The sequence below is a fragment of the Bos javanicus genome, chromosome 25, assembly GCF_032452875.1.
Source record: "Bos javanicus breed banteng chromosome 25, ARS-OSU_banteng_1.0, whole genome shotgun sequence".
In the NCBI taxonomy this organism is placed as follows: Eukaryota; Metazoa; Chordata; class Mammalia; order Artiodactyla; family Bovidae; genus Bos; species Bos javanicus.
This window is the reverse complement of record NC_083892.1, coordinates 9,496,861-9,516,739: the sequence shown is the minus strand read 5'-3', so window position 1 is coordinate 9,516,739 and position 19,879 is coordinate 9,496,861. Positions and strand designations below refer to the sequence as shown.

General features: G+C 50.7%; 1 protein-coding gene across 2 annotated transcripts in view; it reads left to right on the top strand.

Moving 5' to 3' along the window:
• The first annotated feature begins 1,518 nt into the window (after positions 1–1,518).
• TVP23A (trans-golgi network vesicle protein 23 homolog A) overlaps positions 1,519–19,879 on the top strand; it is a 44,965-nt gene continuing 26,604 nt past the window's right edge. The window contains exons 1-3 of one of the 2 annotated variants that reach the window (XM_061401122.1): positions 1,519–1,779; positions 13,067–13,788; positions 14,040–14,119. In XM_061401122.1, the coding sequence (XP_061257106.1) occupies positions 13,780–13,788; positions 14,040–14,119 (89 nt within the window). In that variant the 5' untranslated portion in view covers positions 1,519–1,779; positions 13,067–13,779. The remainder of the gene's footprint in view (positions 1,780–13,066; positions 13,789–14,039; positions 14,120–19,879) is intronic. The other variant, XM_061401121.1, reaches the window with a different exon arrangement.

Genomic DNA, 19,879 nt, shown 5'->3' with positions numbered 1-19,879 from the left:
TTCTTAAGGCTCCCTCTCAGCCGACAGCCGTTCCTAGGAGGAACTGAGCTGGGTTGATGCGGTGGTGCAGGCTTCCTGATCCCATCTGGACCGGGGCCAGTGCTGGGTCCAAACAACTCTCAGCCCTTTTCTTCTCATCAGAGCATTTCCCGTAAGTGGTGGCTTTCTGCCTGCTGGCTCTCTGACCTGCCAGGGCTGGCAGCCAGGCGACACATGGGCTTCTCCTCCACAAGACCCGTGCTTCTGAACTGGAGCCTGGGCTACCCGGCCCCACTGCCCATCCCATTCCAATCTGAGTCCGTGATGCATGCGTTTTTGGGAAAAACTTGGATTCAGATCATACCCGCCCAGCGGGGAGTGGAATCCAGGCTTCTGTTTGCCCTGACCCGAAATATCTTCTGCACAGTGGGCAGATATCTGCTGCCTGGCACATTCCCCAGAGTCTCTCATCTCTTCATCGCTTACTCACCAGACACTGTTCCAACGTCCACAGTGTGCCTGACACTGTCCTCAGTGGACAGAAGGGGCGTCTGTTTTTATTTTTTAAGCTTTTTTTTTTTTTTAATGTGGACCATTTTTAAGGTCTTCATTGAATTTCTTACAATATTGCTTCTGGTTTATGTTTTGATTTTTTCACCATGAGGCATGTGGGATCTTAGCTTCCTGACCAGGGAAGGAACCTGCACCCCCTGCATTGGAAGGCGAAGTCTTAAACCTGGACCACCATCTCAGGGTCACCTGTTCTTACGGAGATAATATTCGAGTGGTGGACAGGGGAGGAGAAAGAGTGCTTAACTAATAAGAAACCAAGATAATTAGACGTCATGGAAAGTGCTAGAAAGAGGACAAAACATGTCTAGATTCCAGACCCTAGAGAGGGATTGAGCAATTGGGTGGAACATGGGCTGGGAGTCAGTGAAGTCTTTTTGGAGAGAGACCTCAAAATTTCAGTCCTAAGAAAATCTGGGGAGATAGGGCACTCCTGGAAGGGGAAAGAGCAGGTGCAAAGACCCTGAGGCAGGAAGGGGATTGGTGCTTCTGGAAATCTTAGACTCTGGCCCAGGGTTCCCAGAGCATGATGGGTGGAGGAGGGTGAGGCAGAAAAGATCAGTAGGCCCCCACCAAGCAGAGTCCACTGCGGCATCTTCTCTAGCGTGGGCAGGACACAAACTGGACTTCCAGCTGCTGGGAGAGAGACCAGCATTGCGATCTTCCCTGCACTGCACCCATGGGAGGGACCCGCCAAGCTCCCAGCACTCCAACAGGAGGCCAGAGCTCAAGATGAGTACCAACCACCGACCGCCCTCCCTGAAACAGCCCTGCCGTGAACTTGACATTTCTGCTGTTGGCCCAGCCCTTGAGAGGCCTTCCTCTCTGGCCTGTTTACTGACTCCTCCACAGCCTGGAGAGATGTCAGGTGGCTTTGGAGGCCAGGCCGGACACATCAAAGCTTGCCTGTCCCTTTTGTCTCCTGCTTTGGAATTTCCTCTCTCCGGGGAGTGGCCTGCTGGCCTAGTGAAGGCCTCCCTTCTCATTCCAGGTGAAAGCAGAGACCAGAGCAAAGAGCAAGCTTCTGGCACAAAGAGGCAGCCTCAGTGGACTTGAGAGAAGAAGGCCTCCGCACGGTTAAGCAGTCAGCAGGGCTCATGCGAAAGGACACGCAGTGGCCCAGCTGCAGGAAGGAGCGAAAGCATCCAGCTCTTTAATTCTCATACCTCCCCACCAGGCAGGGGCCCGTGTCATTAGGACACTGCCATTGGCTAAACAGTCGCACAGCAGGTAAGTAACTCTCAGACCTTGCCAGGCCCTAAGCCCTGCAGACTTTCTGCTCTTTATCTTGTGGGTTAAGGGTGGCTGGTACAGAGGGTTAAGCAGCGAGTAGAGGGTGTTTGATCAGACCCGGAGCTGGAAGAGGCCCTGAGCTGCCCCCATTCCCCATCAGGCGGGAGCAGGGGCAGGAAACAGCAGCCCCATGCCTGTCTTTCCCAGGCCAGCAGCCTCATCTCACACTCAGCCGGGCACTCCTGCTGGATCTGCCTACCTGGTGCCTGGCAGTGCCCCTGCACCCCCCTCCCAAATTGGGGCACCAGATCTAACAAGTAAGAATAAGGGAGCCTGGTGGAATTGAACTGGAGGTAAGAAACTTTTTAGGATAAGTGTGTCCCATGCAATATTTGGGACATGACAGCGACCGTGTTAGTCGCTCAGTCATGTCCAACTCTGCGACCCCATGGACTGTAGCCTGCCAGGCTCCTCTGTCCATGGGATTCTCCGGGCAAGAATACTGGAGTGAGTAGCTGTTCTCTTCTCCAGGGGCTTTTCCTGACCCAGGGATCGAACATGGGTCTCCCACATTTCGGGCAGATACTTGACTGTCTGAGCCACAAGGGAAGCCCATTCGGGACATAGCTATACTAAAAAATTACCGGTTGTTTATTTCAACTTCAGGTTTACCTTCTGTCCTCTACTGCATCTGGGGACCCCATGGCTCTAGGCCCCCGAGGCTGCCCACCTGTTCCCATGCCCTCACCTTCCTGCTACCCCACAGAAGCTGTGCCCACTTCACAGACCTCCTCCCACCTGACCCGGGCCCTGTCCCTCTCCAGCCACGGCAGGTGCCCAGGAAGGCAGGGCAGAGAGCCGAGGCGGGGAGTATGCTCCTCCCGTGGGCTGCCCGTGGGGCGCCCACACACCTTCCTGACGGCAGTTGGAACACAGAGAGGAGTCCTTGGTTTCTATTCAGATGGACCTCAGCTGTCTGGGCCTCTATTTCCCCATCTGTGAGATGGGTTGGGAGAGAATCGCTGTCCTACACACCCCCGGGGCCTTCACTCACCTGCTGCTCCACTTCCTCTGGGTGTGAGTCTAGACACAGTGTCCTTCCCTCCCAGCGCTGAGATTCTAGTTCTGAGGGAATACGAATGACCAAACAGCAAGCAAGAGGGATGAGTTAGGGGGCACATGAAAAGTCCCTCAAGAACTCAAAACAGAGACAGCAAAGGTGTAGAGACGGTAGCTGGGTCATTAGGCTGGGCGTCTGGAAGGGAGGCTTAGAGCCTGCTTGTTATCAGCACCGCAATAAATCAGTGTGTGCACGAGGAAGCACCGATGCAGAAAAAAAAAAAAAAAAAACAGCCTGTGCAAAGGCCCTGAGGAAGGAAAGACCCACGTGGGTATGTTGTAATGACTGGTGGAATCTGGCCAGCATGCAGATGCAGAGTGAGCCTCTGAGCTGAAAGAGGGGAGCTTGTCCTGCCCTGCAAAGCCCTACGAGCCAGGGTGGGAGTTTGGGGTCCACCTAGTGGGAGGGGGAAGGTGGGAACCACTTACCTGAGGATGGAGACCCAGGTTTCCTGCTCCCACCTCTGTACAGGACAGGGTACAGCTCTGGCAGCAGAAACGGAAGGGGTGGATGGCCCTGGGAAATCTGTGCAAAGTGGAAAGATAAGAGGGCCTGGGAAAGATCTTGTTTTCTGGGGACTCTGATGAGGCTCCCGTAACAGTCTGTAGATAAGGCCTAGTCCTTGCTGTTTACCTGGCACCCAGGCTCTGTCGCAGGCTTCCCTGGTGGCTCAGATAGTAAAGAATCTTGCCTGCCAGTGCAGGAGACTGGGGTTCAATCCCTGGGTGGGGAAGATCCCCTGGAAAAGAGTATGGCAACCCACTTCAGCATTCTTGCCTAGAGAATTCCATGAACAAAGGAGTCTGGTGGGCTATAGTCCACAGGTTGCAAAGCTGTCGAACATGACCGAACCACATGCTCCGTATGTTCTGACTGAACACACAGCTCTGTGCCAGCCCCTACCTTGCAGTGGTATTTCTTTGGCAAATCAGCTGCCACTGGGGGAGAGCTTGTGGGGTGCAATGCCCTACATAGCAGTCTGAGAATGTGGGGTCCCCCACCCCCAGGGAAGCCACAGGACACAGATCATGAGAAGATGCAAAAGACCAAGGGTCTGGGTCCTCCACAAACACATTGTACGAGAGGAGAGAGGAGAGAGGAGAGAGGAGAGGAACCTTCTGGTTTAGAGATCTATCTCTGTAGAGGACTTCCCTGGTGGCTTCGTGGTAGAGAATCCACCTGCCAAGCTGGAGAGGCAGGTTCGATTCCTGGGTCAGGAAGATCCCCTGGAGGAGGAAAGGGCAACCCACTCCAGGATGCTGCTGCTAAGTCGCTTCAGTCATGTCCGACTCTGTGTGACCCCATAGACAGCAGCCCACCAGGCTCCCCTGTCCCTGGGACTCTCCAGGCAAGAACACTGGAGTGGGTTGCCATTTCCTTCTCCAATGCATGAAAGTGAAAAGTGAAAGTGAAGTCGGTCAGTCGTGTCCGACTCTTAGTGACCCCATGGACTGCAGCCTACCAGGCTCCTTGGTCCATGGGATTTTCCAGGCAAGAGTACCGGAGTGGGGTGCCATTGCCTTCTCCGCCACTCCAGTATTCTGGTGTGGAAAACCCCATGGACGGAGGAGCCTGACGGGCTATAGTCCATGGGGTCACAAAGAGTCGGACATGATTTAGTGACTAATTAACAACAGTCTGCATTACTCACCTGCATGGCATGGCCCTGCTTGGGGTGGGACTGGAACAAACTATGGGAAATAAAAATATTTATGAGACAATCAGGGAATGAACCCGGACAGGATTTTGGATACGATCTCTAACACAAAGGATGCAATAGAAAGGATGCTAGGCATGATGATATTGAAGCTTTTAAAAATGGACATAAAATTTGAATACTGTACAATTCATCCTTTTAAAGTGTAACATGCAGTGAGTTTTAGGATATTCCCAAAACTGTGAAATCATCACTACTATCTAATTCAGGAACATTTTCATCACCCACAAAAGAAACTTTGTAGTAACCAGCAGCCATCCCCTTGTTCAGTTACTCAGTCGTGTCCGACTCATTGTGGCCCCCATGGACTGCAGCACACCAGGCTTCCTTGTCCTTCACCATCTCCTGGAGTTTGCTCAGATTCATGTCCATTGAGTCAGTGATGCCATCTAACCATCGCATCCTCTGTCATCCCCTTCTCCTCCTGCCTTCAATCTTTCCCAGCATCAGGGTCTTTTCCAATGACTCAGCTCTTCTCATCAGATGGCCAAAGTATTGGAGCTTCAGCTTCAGCATCAGTCCTTCCAATGAATATTCAGGGTTGATTTCCTTTAGGATTGACTGGTTTGATCTCCTTGCAGTCCAAGGGACTCTCAAGAGTCTTCTCCAGCATCACATTCTTAAAGCATCAATTCTTCAGCACTCAGCCTTCTTTACAGTCCAACTTTCACATCCATATGTGACTACTGGAAAAACCATAGCTTTGGACTTTAGTCTGCAAAGTGATAATGTCTCTGCTTTTTAATATGCTGTCTAGGTTGATCATAGCTTTCTTTCCAAGGAGCAAGTGCCTTTTAATTTCATGTCTATAGTTACTGTCAGCAGTGATTCTGGAGCCCCAGGAAATAAAATCTGTCACTGTTTCCACTTTTCCCCTTCTATCTGTTATGAAGTGATGGGACTGGATGCCATGATTCCAGTTTTTTGAATGTTGAATTTTAAGCCAGCTTTTTCACTCTCCTCTTTCACCCTCATCAAGAGGCTCTTTAGTTCTTCTTCACTTTCTGCTGTTAGAATGGTATCATCTGCATATCTGAGGCTGTTGATATTTCTCCCAGCAATCTCCCTTAACTCAATGAAGCTATGAGCCATGCCGTGCAGGGCCACCCAAGACAAATGGGTTATAGTAGAGAGTTCTGATAAAACGCGGTCCACTGGAGGAGGCAATGGCAAACTACTCCAGTATTTTCGCCCTGAGAACTCCACGAACAGTATGAAAAGTCATCCCCTAGCCCTTGGCAAACACTAACCTGCTTTCTGTCTCTATGGATTTGCCAATTCTGGAAATTTCATATAAACAGAATCAGGTAACATGTGCATCCAGCCTCTTTCACTGAGCCTCATGTTTGCAAATTTCACTGAGGCTGTAGCAGGTATGGGCGCTTCACTCTGTTTTTTTTGCTGGGTCTTCATTGCAGTGCATGTAGGTTTCTCTAGTTGCGGTGCCGGGATTTAGTTGCCCCACAGCATGTGGGATCTTAGTTCCCTGACCAGGGATCGAACCACATCCCCTGCATTGGAAGGTGGATTCTTAACCACTGGACCACCAGGGAAGTCTTCACTTCATTCCTTTCTATTGCAAAAGATTATTCATCATATGGATAGTGTGAGTTTTGTTTATCCTCATCAACTGACAGACATTTGGGCTGTTTCTATGTTTGGGCTACTAAGAATGATGCCTGTCTGAACATTCCTGTACAAGGTATTTTATAAACATGTTTTCAGTTCTCTTGAGGCTGTACTTAGGAGTGGGATTGCTGTGATTTTGTTTTTCCAAGAGTCCATTTTCAGAGCTATGCATCAAAGTATTAAAGTGAAATGATAAGATGCTGGGGTTTGCTTCAAAATCATACAGAAGAAGGGGACTTTCTCTGGTGGTCTGGTGATAAAGAATCTGCCTTCCAATGTAGCGGACATGGGTTCAATTCCTGGTCAGGGAACTAAGATCCCACAAGCTGCGGGGCAACTAAGCCTGCCTTCATGATGAAACAAACATCCGGCACAACCAGGAAAAGAAAAAATCATACAGAAGAAGGAAATAGGTCAATACAAAAGGAAGAGCTGGTTTGAGAATTTTGAACCAGGACAAGTACACAAGTGTTTATTACGCTGTTTACATTTGTTTAAACCTGGGCATAAAAATTCTTTTCAATGCTGAGGCTCAGTTCAGAGTGACTTCCCTGTCCTCCTTTTGAATTCCCAGATGATCACGCTGTAGAACAGAAATGTAATGCAAGCCACATGCGTCATAGGAAGTATGCTCCTAGCCACATCTAGAAAAGTAAAATCAGGGTAAGTTGATTTTAATTGCACTTTAACCCAATACACAATCATTTCAGTATGGGAGAAGTTTCAAAATTATGAGAAAATACGTTACATCCTTTTTGCCTACTAATCCTTTAAACCCCGGTATGTATCTGATGCTGACAGAAGATCTCCATCCGGTCTTACCCCATTTCAGCGGCTCCATAGTGCCTTCCCAGGCTGGACAGGGACATTTGTTTGGGGCATTGAGTGGACTTTTCAGACAACTTTTGTGCCCTTTTTTTTTTTTTTTTAATTTGGTTGTTTTTATCCATCTACAGTTTTCCCTGGTGGCTCAGTGGTAAAGAATCCGCCTGGCAATGCAGGAGACAAGGGTTTGATCCCTGGGTCGGCAAGATCCCCTGGAGGAGGGCATGGCAACCCACTCCAGTGTTCTTGCCTGGGAAATCCCATGGAGAGAGAAGCCTGGTGGGCTACAGTCCATGGGGTCGCAGAGAGTCAGACACAACTTAGAGACTAAACACCACACCATCCATCTACAACTGGAATGTTGGCCCGAAGAGGGCAAGAACTTTGTGTGTCTTGCCAAGTGCTATGGGCCTGTGTCTAGACCAGTGTATCCAGCACGGAGCAGGTGAGGGCTGAGCAAGTGAAGGACCCAGGAGTGTGCAAGGCAATGCATCTCTGCCCATTTCACAGATGGGGAGTCAGAGGCCCGGGCACAGCTGGGGCCCATATGGGTAGAAATCCAGGGCTCACCACAGGCACCGCCACCCCCCAGCAAGGTGGACGGAGATCCTGAGAGATGCCCCCAAGAAGGGCTCATCTCCTCCCTCGGCCCTCTGCCCTGCCTTCCCGGGTGCCGGCTGTGGCTGGAGAAGGACAGGGCCCAGGTCAGGTGCGAGGAGGCCTGTGAAGTGGGAGCAGCTTCTGGGGGGAAGCAGAAAGGTCAGAGGCCCAGGGGCAGGTGGGCAGCCCCCTGGGTGGGAGCCCCCGGCTTCACGGGCCTGGATGCACTCTGACCTGGAGCTACAGGGTGCCAGAGGCAATGGAAGACACCAGGTAAATTCAAAGTTGAGAAAACTGATAATTTTTTTAGTTGTAAGTACATCCCCCAAATTGCATGGGACATACTTATACTAAAAAGTTAGTTACCTCAAGGTCAATTTCACCAGGACTTTTATTTATTTTTATTGAAATATAGCTGATTCAAAATATTATGTTAGTTTCAGGTATACAGCAAAGTGATTCAGTTACACGTTTTTTTCCATTATGGCTTATGACAGGATATTGAATATAATTTTCTGCATATACAATAGGACCTTGTTCTTCATCTATATTATATATAGTAGTGTGTCTCTGCTACCCCCCAACTCCTAATTTTTCCCTCCTCTAGTTCCCCTTTGGTAACCTATGTCTGTGAGTCTGTTCCTATCTTGTCCCAAGTTCATCGGTATTGTTTTTTATTTTTTAGATTCCACTCGTAAGTGATAACATATGATATTTGTCTTGCTTACTTCTCTTAGTATGGTAATCTCTAGGTTCATCCACACTGGTATAGAATGCATTATTTCATTTGTTTATGATTGAGTGAGTAGTATATATATCACATCTTCTTTATCTGTTCATCTGTCGATGGACGCGTAGGTTGCTTCCATGTCTTGGCTATTGTAAATAGCGCTGCTATAGACATTGCTGGAGAAGGCCATGGCGACCCACTCCAGTACTCTTGCCTGGAAAATCCTGTGGATGGAGGAGCCTGGTAGGCTGCAGTCCATGGGGTCGCTAAGAGTTGGACACGACTGAGCGACTTGACTTTCACTTTTCACTTTCATGCATTGGAGAAGGAAATGGCAACCCACTCCAGTGTTCTTGCCTGGAGAATCCCAGGGATGGGGAAGCCTGGTGGGCTGCCATCTATGGGGTCACACAGAGTCAGACACGACTGAAGTGACTTAGCAGCAGTAGCAGCCAGTACTCTTGCCTGGAAAATCCAATGGACGGAGGAGCCTGGTAGGCTCCAGCCCATGGGGTCGCTGAGAGTCTGGCACGACTCAGCAACTTCACTTTCACTTTGCACTTCTATGCATTGGAGAAGGAAATGGCAACCCACTCCAGTATTCTTGCCTAGAGAATCCCAGGGACAGAGGAGCCTAGTGGGCTGCCGTCTTTGGGGTCGTATAGAGTCAGACACGACTGAAGCGACTTAGCAGTAGCAGCAGCATCGACATTGAGGTGCCTGTATCTTTTTAAATGGGAATTTCCTCCAGATATATATGCCTGGGAGTGAGATCGCTGGATCATACGGAAACTCTATATTCAGTTTGTTAAGGAACTTCCATACTGTTCTCCAAAGTGGCCACACCAATTTATATTCCCACCAACAGTGTAGGAGGGTTCCCTTTTCTGCACACCCTCTCCAGTACTTATTATTTGTAGATGTTTTGGTGGTGGCCATTCTGACTGGTGTGAGGTGATGCCTCGTTGTAGTTTCGATTTGCATTTCTCTAATAATTAGTGATACTGAACATCTTTCCATTGACTTGTTGGCCATCTGTATGTCTTCTTTGGAGAAATGTCTATTTAGGTCTTCTGCTCATTTTTTGATTGGGCTGTCTATTTTTATTTTGAGCTGTATGAGCTGCTTCTTTATCTTGGAAATTCAACCCCTGTCGGTTGCATCATTTGCAAATATTTTCGCCCATTCTGGAGCTTGTTTCTTCCGTTTGTTTTCAGTTTCTTTTGCAGGGCAAAAGCTTATGAGTTTGATTAGAAATTTATTTTTGCTTTTATTTATATTGCTTTGGGAGACTGACCTAAGAAAACATTGATATGATTTATGTCAGAAAGAGTTTTGCTGTGTTCTCTTGCAGGCCCCTGACTCTTACTTGCTAGGTCTAGTAACCTGAAGTGGGGGAAAGCAGGGCCACTGCCAGGTGCCAGGGGGGTGGATCTTAGGGACCAGTGGGGATGCCAGGCCGAGAGGGTGAGAAGGGGCTGCTGCTCCCCATGCCTGAGAGGGGATGAGGGCAGCTCAGCGCCTTTGCCAGCCCCAGGCCTGATCACACACACCCTCCCCACACTCACTACTCAACCCTCTGTGTCACCCACCTTTCTCCTGCAGAATAAAGAGCAGAAAGTCTGTGTGGCTCAGAGCCCAGCATAGTCCAGTCAGGCCGACCTCCCACCTCTCCCAGCCAGGCTCTGGACACCCACGTTTGGCCATATCAATCCAATCCAAGCCTTTGCTTTCCGGTCCAGGCCTGTGGGGTCCTGTCTCAGGCAGAGGGCCATGCAAGGTACCCTGTTCTGGCTGCACTTTGTCCCAGGAACACACAAATTGGGGAATGGAAGCCCTGTGGGCTGGGCGGCACACACAGGCCCTGAGCCTCAGGCCAGAGCCATTCCTTCTGCTGAGGGATCTCCACCGTAACCGGGGGACCAACAGCCGCACATGTAGCTATCCAGCCCACAGGGGCTCCTTGGGCCCCAAGTTCCTCTCCTGATGACCACAGGCAGTATTACCAGGGCCACCATTTCCTGAATCCCTACTCTGAGCAAAGCACCTAACATGTGTTTTCTCTAGTCCTTGCATCATCCCAGCCAGGTGAGGGGAGGTGTGGTCTCTTTTTACAGATGTGGAGACTGAGGCCAGAGAATCGAAGCCTCCTGCCCCAGGCCACCCAGCCAGGCAGTGGTGGAACCACGTTCCCAGCTGGGTTGCCTGACTCTACAGGTCCACCTCCAAGAACCATCCAGAAGCCAGTGCCTGCCTGAGCCTGGAGCCCTTTCCCTTCAGTTGTTCTGGCTTCAGTGCTGGAAGCCACACTGCAGGAACCAGAGCTGGGGGCTGTTTCTCAAAGCTCTGTTCCCTAAGCCTCTCCTGGGCCAAGACAAGCAGAGGTGACTCAAGGCAGGATTCAGTGGTCATATTCAGTGATGCTGGTGTGAGGGGAGATGGTCAGCGTTTCCCAGAAGTCTCTGAACCCAAGGATTCCCCACTGTCCTTATTAAAAGCAGATTCCTGGGAATGGCCCTGGAGCTTCAGGGGCCCTGGAATCTGCATTTAACCTGCAGCCCCAGGTTACTCCATCTGCAATGCAGGAGACATGGTTTCGATTCCTGGGACTGGAAGATCTCCTGGAGAGGGAAATGGCAACTCACTCCAGTATTCTTGCCTGGGAAATCCCATGGACGGAGGAGCCTGGGGGCTACAGTCCATGGGGTCACAAAAGAGTTGGACATGACTTAGTGACTAAACAACAATTATATATCCATATATATGTGTGACCATTTCTACAGTTATCAGCCTTTCAAATAATTTTGGGCTTCCCCTGTGGCTCAGTGGGTAAAGAATCTGCCTGCAATGCAGGAGACACAGGAGACATGGGTTTGATCCCTGGGGTGGGAAGATTCCCCGGAGGAAATGGCAAACCACTGAAGTTTTTTGCCTGGAGAATCCCATGGACAGAGGAGCCTGGCTGGCTACAGTCCATGGGGTCGCAAAGAGTCAGATACGACTGAGCATGCAGAGCCGGGTTAAACCACCGCGGCTGGTTTCAAAGCCACCGATGAATTTTCTGCAGAATCCTCGGGCTCTCTGCCCACTCTGAAACTCCACAGGCTGACCCTGCAGAGGATCATCCAGGTGTGGGAGGAAGAGAGGGAGGGCGCTTTCCCCAGAGTCCCCAGTTCTGGCCTCCACCTCTGCACTCTCAGCCGGTGGCCCCCTGAGGGCAGCTCAGGAGCCCGTGGCTTCCACGTGGTGGGGGCTGAGACTCTTCTCCAGGTACCCCTAACCTGAGGACTGAGAATGACAGTTTGACCCCAAATGGGGCTTCCAAGGGGGCTTTCCTACCTCCTCACCTCCTTGAGGACTCTCTGAGCCCCAACTTAACAGACACCAACAGCTGGTGATTCTCAGAATCAGAGGAAAAGCCCCTAAATGTTCTGTAACGGCTTCTCACCCTCACCTGCCCTCTGCTGTGGTCCCTTGTCTCCCCTCCCCCTGTTATCCCTCCCAGGCAGTTGTAGCCAAGCTGGGGAGGGCAGCTTAGGGTACCCTAGCCTCTCAGCATGACACTCTTCTTTGCCTGGAGCAAGCTTTGGGCTGGAAGAACCAATAGGCTTTTCTAGAAAGCCAGGCTTTGGTGGTGGTTTGGTTGCTAAGTCATGTCCAATTCTTGGGACCCCATGGACTATAGCCCGCCAGGCTCCTCTGTCCATGGGATTTCCCAGGCAAGAATACTGGAATGGGTTGTCATATCCTTCTCTGGGATCTTCCTGACCCAGGGATCAAACCAGCATCTCCTGCACTGCAGGGATTCTTTACTGCTGAGCCACCAAGGAAGCTCTTTGGTGGTTGAGATCCTTACAGTTCAAAGGGTGGTCCAGAGGCCTGCAACATTAGAATCACTGGAGTGCTGTTATCGAGCCTCTCAGGCCCCGCCCAGACCCCCTGACTCCCAAGACAGTATTCCAGGAGAAAGTACCCTCCCTCTGCACACAGCTGACAGACCCTTCGTGGGATCAGTTTAGGTAATGGTGGGGGGGGGGGTGCCTGTCCGAGGCTCAGAGCTTAGGTGCCTTCTTGCACCTCTGCTTCCTACCCCTCCCTCCTGGCAGCCACCCACCCCTGCAGGGATCAGCAGGGAGTGAATTGTGTCGGGACCTTGGAAACCACCAGCGTTTTTCTGAGTCACCAGGGATGGAAGACAGGTCCCTACTGCCCATGGCGGGAGGGCAAAGGGCAGGACTAGGGCCCTGGCATAGAGACTCTTTGACCTCTGCTCCTATGTGGGTGGCCAGGAGGAGGCGAGGGCAGAAAGTAGAGGGGAGTGACCCTGTCCCGGGCCAGGAAAAGCTATCTGGTGACAAAGACTTCCTTTGTGGGAGATAACTGGGAAGGCTTTTATATCCATTTGTTGTTGTTAACTGTTCAGTTGCTAAATCGTGTCTGACTCTATGGGACCCCATGGACTGTAGTCAGCCAGGCTCCTCTGTCCATGGGATTTTCTGGGCAAGAATGCTCAAGTGGGTTGTCATTTCCTTCTCCAGGTAATCTTCCAGGACCAGGGATTGAACCTGAATCGCCTGCATTGGCAGGCAGATTCTTTACTACTGAGCCACCAGGGAAGCAGAAACACTACTATTACTGCTAATAATAGTTACTTTGTCCACAGCGTGTGTCTGGCACCAGAATGAAGGCAACGTCACGGTGGGCGGCAGTGGGACCCACGCCACAGCTGCAGCAGATTCACCTGTTAAAAGGCAGAATCCGGAACTCCACTCCAGGCCTTAGGAATCTCCGCGGTTGGCCTGGGAAATTGTTTTTAATTAAGGCCCTAGGGAATTCTTTGGGGTCGAGTGGGGAAACACCGGCCTTCTCCAGCCTTGAGAGAGGCTGCCCAACACTGACATTCATTCTTGCACTCGCTCCCTCCCTCGGTCGACATCTATGGAACATCCACCTGGTTCACTGACCCACTCGCTCTACTGCTCGCAGGATCACCGATCTGGGTTCCCGAGTCCGCCTCTGAACCCGAATCGTCCCCTCCTTGCCGCCGCTCCGTCTTCACCCTCCATCCTTGCATTGGGCATCAGCTGTCTTTCCTAGGCGGTGTTCCCAGAGAGCCCGGGCAGAGGGGCCCTCCCAAGCCCCGCCCCCGCCCGGGCAGTCGAGCCCACCTCCCCCGCCGGCGACTGCGCTCTGGGGCCCGCGCGCCCCGCCCCCACCGGAGACCAGCGAGGAGGCTGCACCGGGGGCTCGGGCTCTGACCCCCACCCCACCGCGTCCCCGCGCCCACCGCCGCTGCGCGCCAGGCGTCCCAGCCCTTCCGCAGCGAGAGGTGCAGCCGGAGGCTGGGTTGTGGGCTCCAGGTGGGCTCTGGGAAGGATGAAGCAGGTAGGGCCGCGGGGATGCCGAGGATGGGAGGGTGGTGGCAAGGATGCTGGGAGCCTTCCGGAGGGCTAGGAGAAGCTGGGAGGAAGACGAGGAGGGAGCGGAGGGATGCGGGAGCCGGGGCTTGGGCCTGCGCTGGACCCCAAGTGGGCAGGAGGGTGGAGAAGCGGAGGGCCCCGCCCGCAGAGAGGGTCGTGGCCAGAGGGCCTGTGCACCGCTGGGAAGGGCCTGTCACTCGTCATTGATGTCCCCAGGCCCTGGTGGATGATACCGAGGATGTGTCCTTGGACTTTGGCAACGAGGAGGAGCTGGCGTTTCGGAAAGCCAAGATCAGGTGCGTTGTGACCCGGTAGCTGGGCAGGCTCACTCAGTGCTGCAGATTTATTCATTCAGGTTCATTCATTCAGGATGTACTGAGTACCCGGTGTGTGCCAGACGTCGGGCTCCCAGCACACCCAGGACAGACCGGACAAGGTCCTGCCCTCCTAGTCTGTGGTCTTGGGGGGAGGGGACTAACAGGTGACCAAAGATGTTAACAAGATAATTAGTGTGAGAAGAGTTGGGAAGAAAACAGGCTGATGAAAGAGAAAGCCACTGGGGAGGCTAGCAGCCTTGTGCTTTTAATTGTGATGATGGAGAAGACTCTGGAGAGCCCCTTGAACTGCAAGGAAATCACACCAGTCAATCCTAAAGAAAATCAGTCCTGAATATTCATTCATTGGAAGAACTGATGCTGAAGCTCAAATACTTTGGCCGCTTGATGCAAAGAGCCCACTCATTGGAAAGGACCCTGATGCTGGGAAAGGTTGAAGGCAAAAGGAGAAGGGGGCAGCGGAGGATGAGATGGTTGGATGGCATCACTGACTCAATAGACATGAGTTGAGCAAACTCCGGGAGATAGTGAAGGACAAGGAAGCCTGGTGTGCTGCAGTCCATGGGGTTGCAAAGAGTCGGACACAACTGAACAACTGAACTGAACTGAGTGATGAGAGGCAGCCAGTCACGGGAGGCTCTGACCAAAACCTTCCTTGAAGAATGAAAAGCAGGTTTAAGGGCCCAGGGCTGTGTTTGGAAGGTCAAAGGAAAGCCACTGTGTCTGGAGGGTAGTGGGGGAGAAGACAGGGGTTGGCAGGAGGCTGGAGAGGTGGACAAGGGCTTGAAGTTTTATTCTTGGCCCTCTTTCAACTCTAGCCAGTGAGATATTGTTGTTTTAGTCGCTCAGTCGTATCCGACTCTTTTGCGATCCCATGGACCTTGGCCCACCAGGCTCCTCTGTCCACAGGATTTCCTAGGCAAGAATATGGCAGTGGGTTGCCTTTTCCTCCTCCAGGGGATCTTTCCGACCCAGAAATCGAACCCAGGTCTCCTGCATTGGCAGGCAGATTCTTTACCATCTGAGCCACCCAGGAAGCCCCCAGCCAGAGGTAGTGTTGGCTTAAAACAACAGAGATTTATTCTCTCACAGTTCTTAAGTCCAAAATCAGTTTCACTGGGCTGAAACTAAAGTGTCCACAGGACACACTCCCTCTGGAGGTTCTAGGGGAAGATCCGTTTCTTGCCTTTTCTGGCTTCCGGTGGTTTGCCGGCTGGTGACTCCTGCTGCTGCCTCTCAAGACGAGCACTCTTGAGCCTCACTTTTATTTCACATGGCTTTTTCCTCTGTAGCAGTCTCCCTCTGCCTTCCTCTTACTGGGTTACTTGTGGTTGCGTTTTTGGACCCACTTGGATAATCCAGGGTAATCTTCCCCCCTGAAGATCTCTAATTTGATCACACCCACAGAGGCCCCTTTGCCATAACAACTTAGTCACGGTCTCTGGCGGTCAGGGCCCTGGATTGAGGGATTGTTCAACCTACCATAGTGACCTACGATTGTCTTTACGGAAAGTTACTGTGAGAGAACTGGAATCCTGGGATATCTTCTAGATCATCTAAACTCATGTGTTCAGTGTTGTATTTTTTTTTAATTTAGTTGGAGGATAATTGCTTTACAGTGTGATGCTACTTTTTGTTGTACAACTACATGACTCAGCTGCAAGAAGAGATATATCCGCTCCCGTTCGGACCACCCTCCTTTTGCCCCAGCCCACCCCTCTAGGTCATCACAGAGCACCGAGCTGAGCTCCCTGTGTTCTACAGCAGTTTCTTTCTAGCTGTCTGTTTGACACATGGTAGTGTAAGTCAGTGTACTCTCTCAATTTGTCCCACCCTCTCCTTCCCCCACTGTGTGCATAAGTCCGTTCTCTATGGCTTATGTCTCTATTTCTGCCCTGCAAATAGGTTCAATCAGTACCATTTTCTAGAGTCCATATATATGTGTTCATATATGATATTTGTTTTTCTCTTTCTGCCTTAACTTCACTCTGCATAACAGACTCTAGGTTCATTCACCTCACTACAGCCAACTCAGTCTTCATTGAGCTCCTCCTGTATGCCCACGTCTGGGCTGGTGGCTGGGGACACGTGGTGTACAGGACACACCGGCTACCTCCATGGCGTGGTCTGGTCTGGAGCAGGGATGGTCAGCCTTGACACTGCTGACATTTGGGGCCAGGTTCCTCTTGGTGGTGAGGATGTCCTGTGCATTTCGGATATTTAGCAGCATCTCTGGCTTCTGTTCACCACATGCCAGGAGCATCCCACCAGTGAGGTCTGCAGACAGTGCCAAGTGTTCCCTGGGAGGCAAACTTTCCCCGGTTGGAAACCATTGGTGTCGGGGTGTAGGGTATAGGCATGTCCATGGCTGTTATGATTCAATGTTTTAAATGCTGTGATTTCAGAGGGGGAAGGAGAGGGTGGGATGAATTGAGAGAGTAGCATTGACACATGTACTTTATCAAATGTAAAATTAGATAGCCCATGGAAATCTGCTGTGTGATACAAGGAACTCAAACTGGGGCTCTGTGACAACCTCAAGGGGTGGGATGGAGTGGGAAGTGGGAGGGAGGTCCAAGAGGGAGGGGACGTATGTCTGCTGCTGCTGCTGCTGCTGCTAAGTCGCTTCAAGCGTGTCCGACTCTGTGCGTCCCCATAGACGGCAGCCCACAAGGCTCCCCTGTCCCTGAGATTCTCCAGGCAAGAACACTGGAGCGGGTTGCCATTTCCTTCTCCAATGCATGAAAGTAAAAAGTGAAAGTGAAATCACTCAGCCATGTCTGACTCTTCGAGATCCCAAGGACTGCAGCCCACCAGGCTCCTCTGTCCATGGGATCTTCCAGGCAAGAGTAATGGAGTGGATTGCCATTGCCTTCTCCAACATATGTATACCTGTGGCTGATTCATGTTGATGTATGGCAGAAGCCCACACAATATTGTAAAACAGTTATCCTCCAAATAAAAATAAATGCATTTAAATATAAAAAAAATAAATGCTGTGATTGGCAAAAGCTTGGGCATTTATGCTGGCCAGGGGAGAAAGTGACAGCTAAGCTGAGGCCAAAGGATGGGTAGGAGTTAACGAAGAGACGTGTAGCGAGCACACACAAAGGCTTAGAGGGGAGAGCAAGAGCTTAAGGAGTTGAGACTGGTTTACTGGAAAGTAGTTTGAGCAGAGGCTCAAGGGCAGAAGGAATCACGAAACAGAAGCTGGGAGCTTGGGCCAGGACACTGGCAGGGCTGATGGGGGGAAGTGGAGGGGCACAGAGGAGGCAGAATCAGTCAGTCTTGGTGGTGATCAAGATGTGGGTGCAGATGGGGATAGTCAAGGGTGATGCCCAGCCTTCTGGCCTTGGGACCCAGGTGGAAGGGCACTTATGTGGGAAAGATGTTGAGTCCAGGGTTGTCTTTGTTGGCTTGTGGTGGAATGCTCTAATGGCCAGGTTTGATTGGCTGCAGGGCAGAGAGGCTGGATCTGATTGGGCAGGGGGAGGTCATGTGGGCTGCATTCAGAGATCTGGGAGGTAGCAGGTTGTGGACCTGTGTGTGCCTGAGAGCTTCCAATCCCATAATCCTCTGCTGTGCCCAATGCACATCTCTGGTCCAGCCCTGGACCTGCCTAACTGGATTCCCGCAGGATGGGCATCTCTAGTTGATTCTGATGCTCAAGAATATACAGAAGATATCATTTATATATGGGATCTAAAAAAAGAGGGGGGTGGGTACAAACGAATGTATCTACAAATCAGAAATAGAGTAACAGATGTAGAAAACAAACTTATGGTTACCAGGGGTAAGAGAGTAGGTATAAATTGGAAAATTGGGATTGACATATACATACTACATATATAAATATAAATATTATCATTAATAGGGCTTTCCTGGTGGCTCAGATGGTAAAGAAGCCTCCTGCAATGCAGGAGACCTGGGTTCAAACCCTGGGTTGGGAAGATACCTGGGAGAAGGAAACAGCAACCCACTCCAGTGTTCTTGCCTGGAGGATTCCATGGACAGAGGAGCCTGGTTGACTGCAGTCCATGGGGTCGCAAAGAGTCAGACATGGCTGAGCGACTTCACTTTCACTTTTCACTTTCATACACTGGAGAAGGGAATGGCAACCCGCTCCAGTGTTCTTGCCTGGAGAATCCCAGGGACGGCGGAGCCTGGTGGGCTGCCATCTATGGGATCGCACAGAGTCGGACACGACTGAAGCGACTTAGCAGCAGCAGCAGCGGTATAAGGTGAGAATTGTTATTTGTAAATTCCATGTTGAAATGGATTCCAGGTTGACTTTGAAGGGAGGTGAGATTATGGAAGGGGTCCTGTAGCAGGAGTCTGGGATTTCAAGGCTATGTCTTCCTTTACTGCTTGCTGGCTTTGTGATTCTGGACAGGGTTCATCTTGCCTTGTTAAGCCGCCATTGACCCATCTGTGAAAAGAGGAAACCTGTACCAACCTGCCCTCCCTACGCGATTGCTATACAGTTTGTTCAGTACATGTTTATCCAGCATCTGTGTATAGGTGCTGGTTACGCCCTGGGGATAGAGACTTGGTCCCTTCCCTTGTCCTCGGTTCCAGGTCAGTGAAGTGCAGTGTGGTGGGGAGAGCACCTTGCTGAATCAATGAAGGATGTGACTCTGTAGCACACCTGGGCAGGTAGAGGAAATGTTATTAATAGTGATGCTGGGTGTGTTTTTCCCCAGTGGGCTGCTTTTTTTTCTTTTCTTTTTTACTTTTTTTTAGTGTGGAAAAAAACCCACAACGTAAAATTTACCATTTTTGAATGTTCAGTACTGTTAAATATATATATGTTGTCGTAAAACGGATCTACAGGACTTTTGCATCTACAAAGCTGAGACTCTGTCCCCTTCAATACCAACTCTCTAGTCCCTCCTCCCCCAACCCCTTTTTTCTGTCTTTCTTAATTTGACAACTTAATTTTTTTTTTCCACTTTTTGGCTATGCTTCACAGCGTGAGAGATCTTAGCTCCTCCGCCAGGGATCGAACCCATACTCTCTGCCATGGAAGCATGGAATCTTTTTTTTTTTTTTTAATATTTATTTATTTGGCTGCTCTGGGTCTTAGTTGTGGCACACAGGATCTTTAGTTGCAGCAAGCGAACCCCTTAATTGCGGCATGTGAGATCAAGTTCGTTGAGCAGGGATCCATCCCAGGCGCCCTGCATTAGTAGCACAAAATCTTAGCCATTGGACCACCAGGAAAGTCCCTGAATTTAACAACTTTAGATACTTCATGTGAATAGAATCATAGAGAATATGTCTTTTTGTGGCTAGCTTATTTCACTTAACATTAATGTTCTCAACAGGAGAAGGCAATGATGACCCACTCCAGTACTCTTGCCTGGAAAATTCCATGGACGGAGAGGCCTGGTAAACTGCAGTCCATGGGGTCGCTAGAAGTCGGGCATGACTGAGCGACTTCACTTTCCCTTTTCACTTTCATGCATTGGAGAAGGAAATGGCAGCCCACTCCAGTGTTCTTGCCTGGAGAATCCCAGGGACGGGGGAGCCTGGTGGGCTGCCATCTATGGGGTCGCACAGAGTCGGACACGACTGAAGCGACTTAGCAGCGGTAGCAGCAATGTCCTCAACGTTCACCACGTTCTATCATATGTCAATTTCCTTCCTTTTAAAGGCTGAAGAATATTTCATTGTGTGTACAGACCACACTTTGTTCGTCCATCCATCTGTCAGTGGACA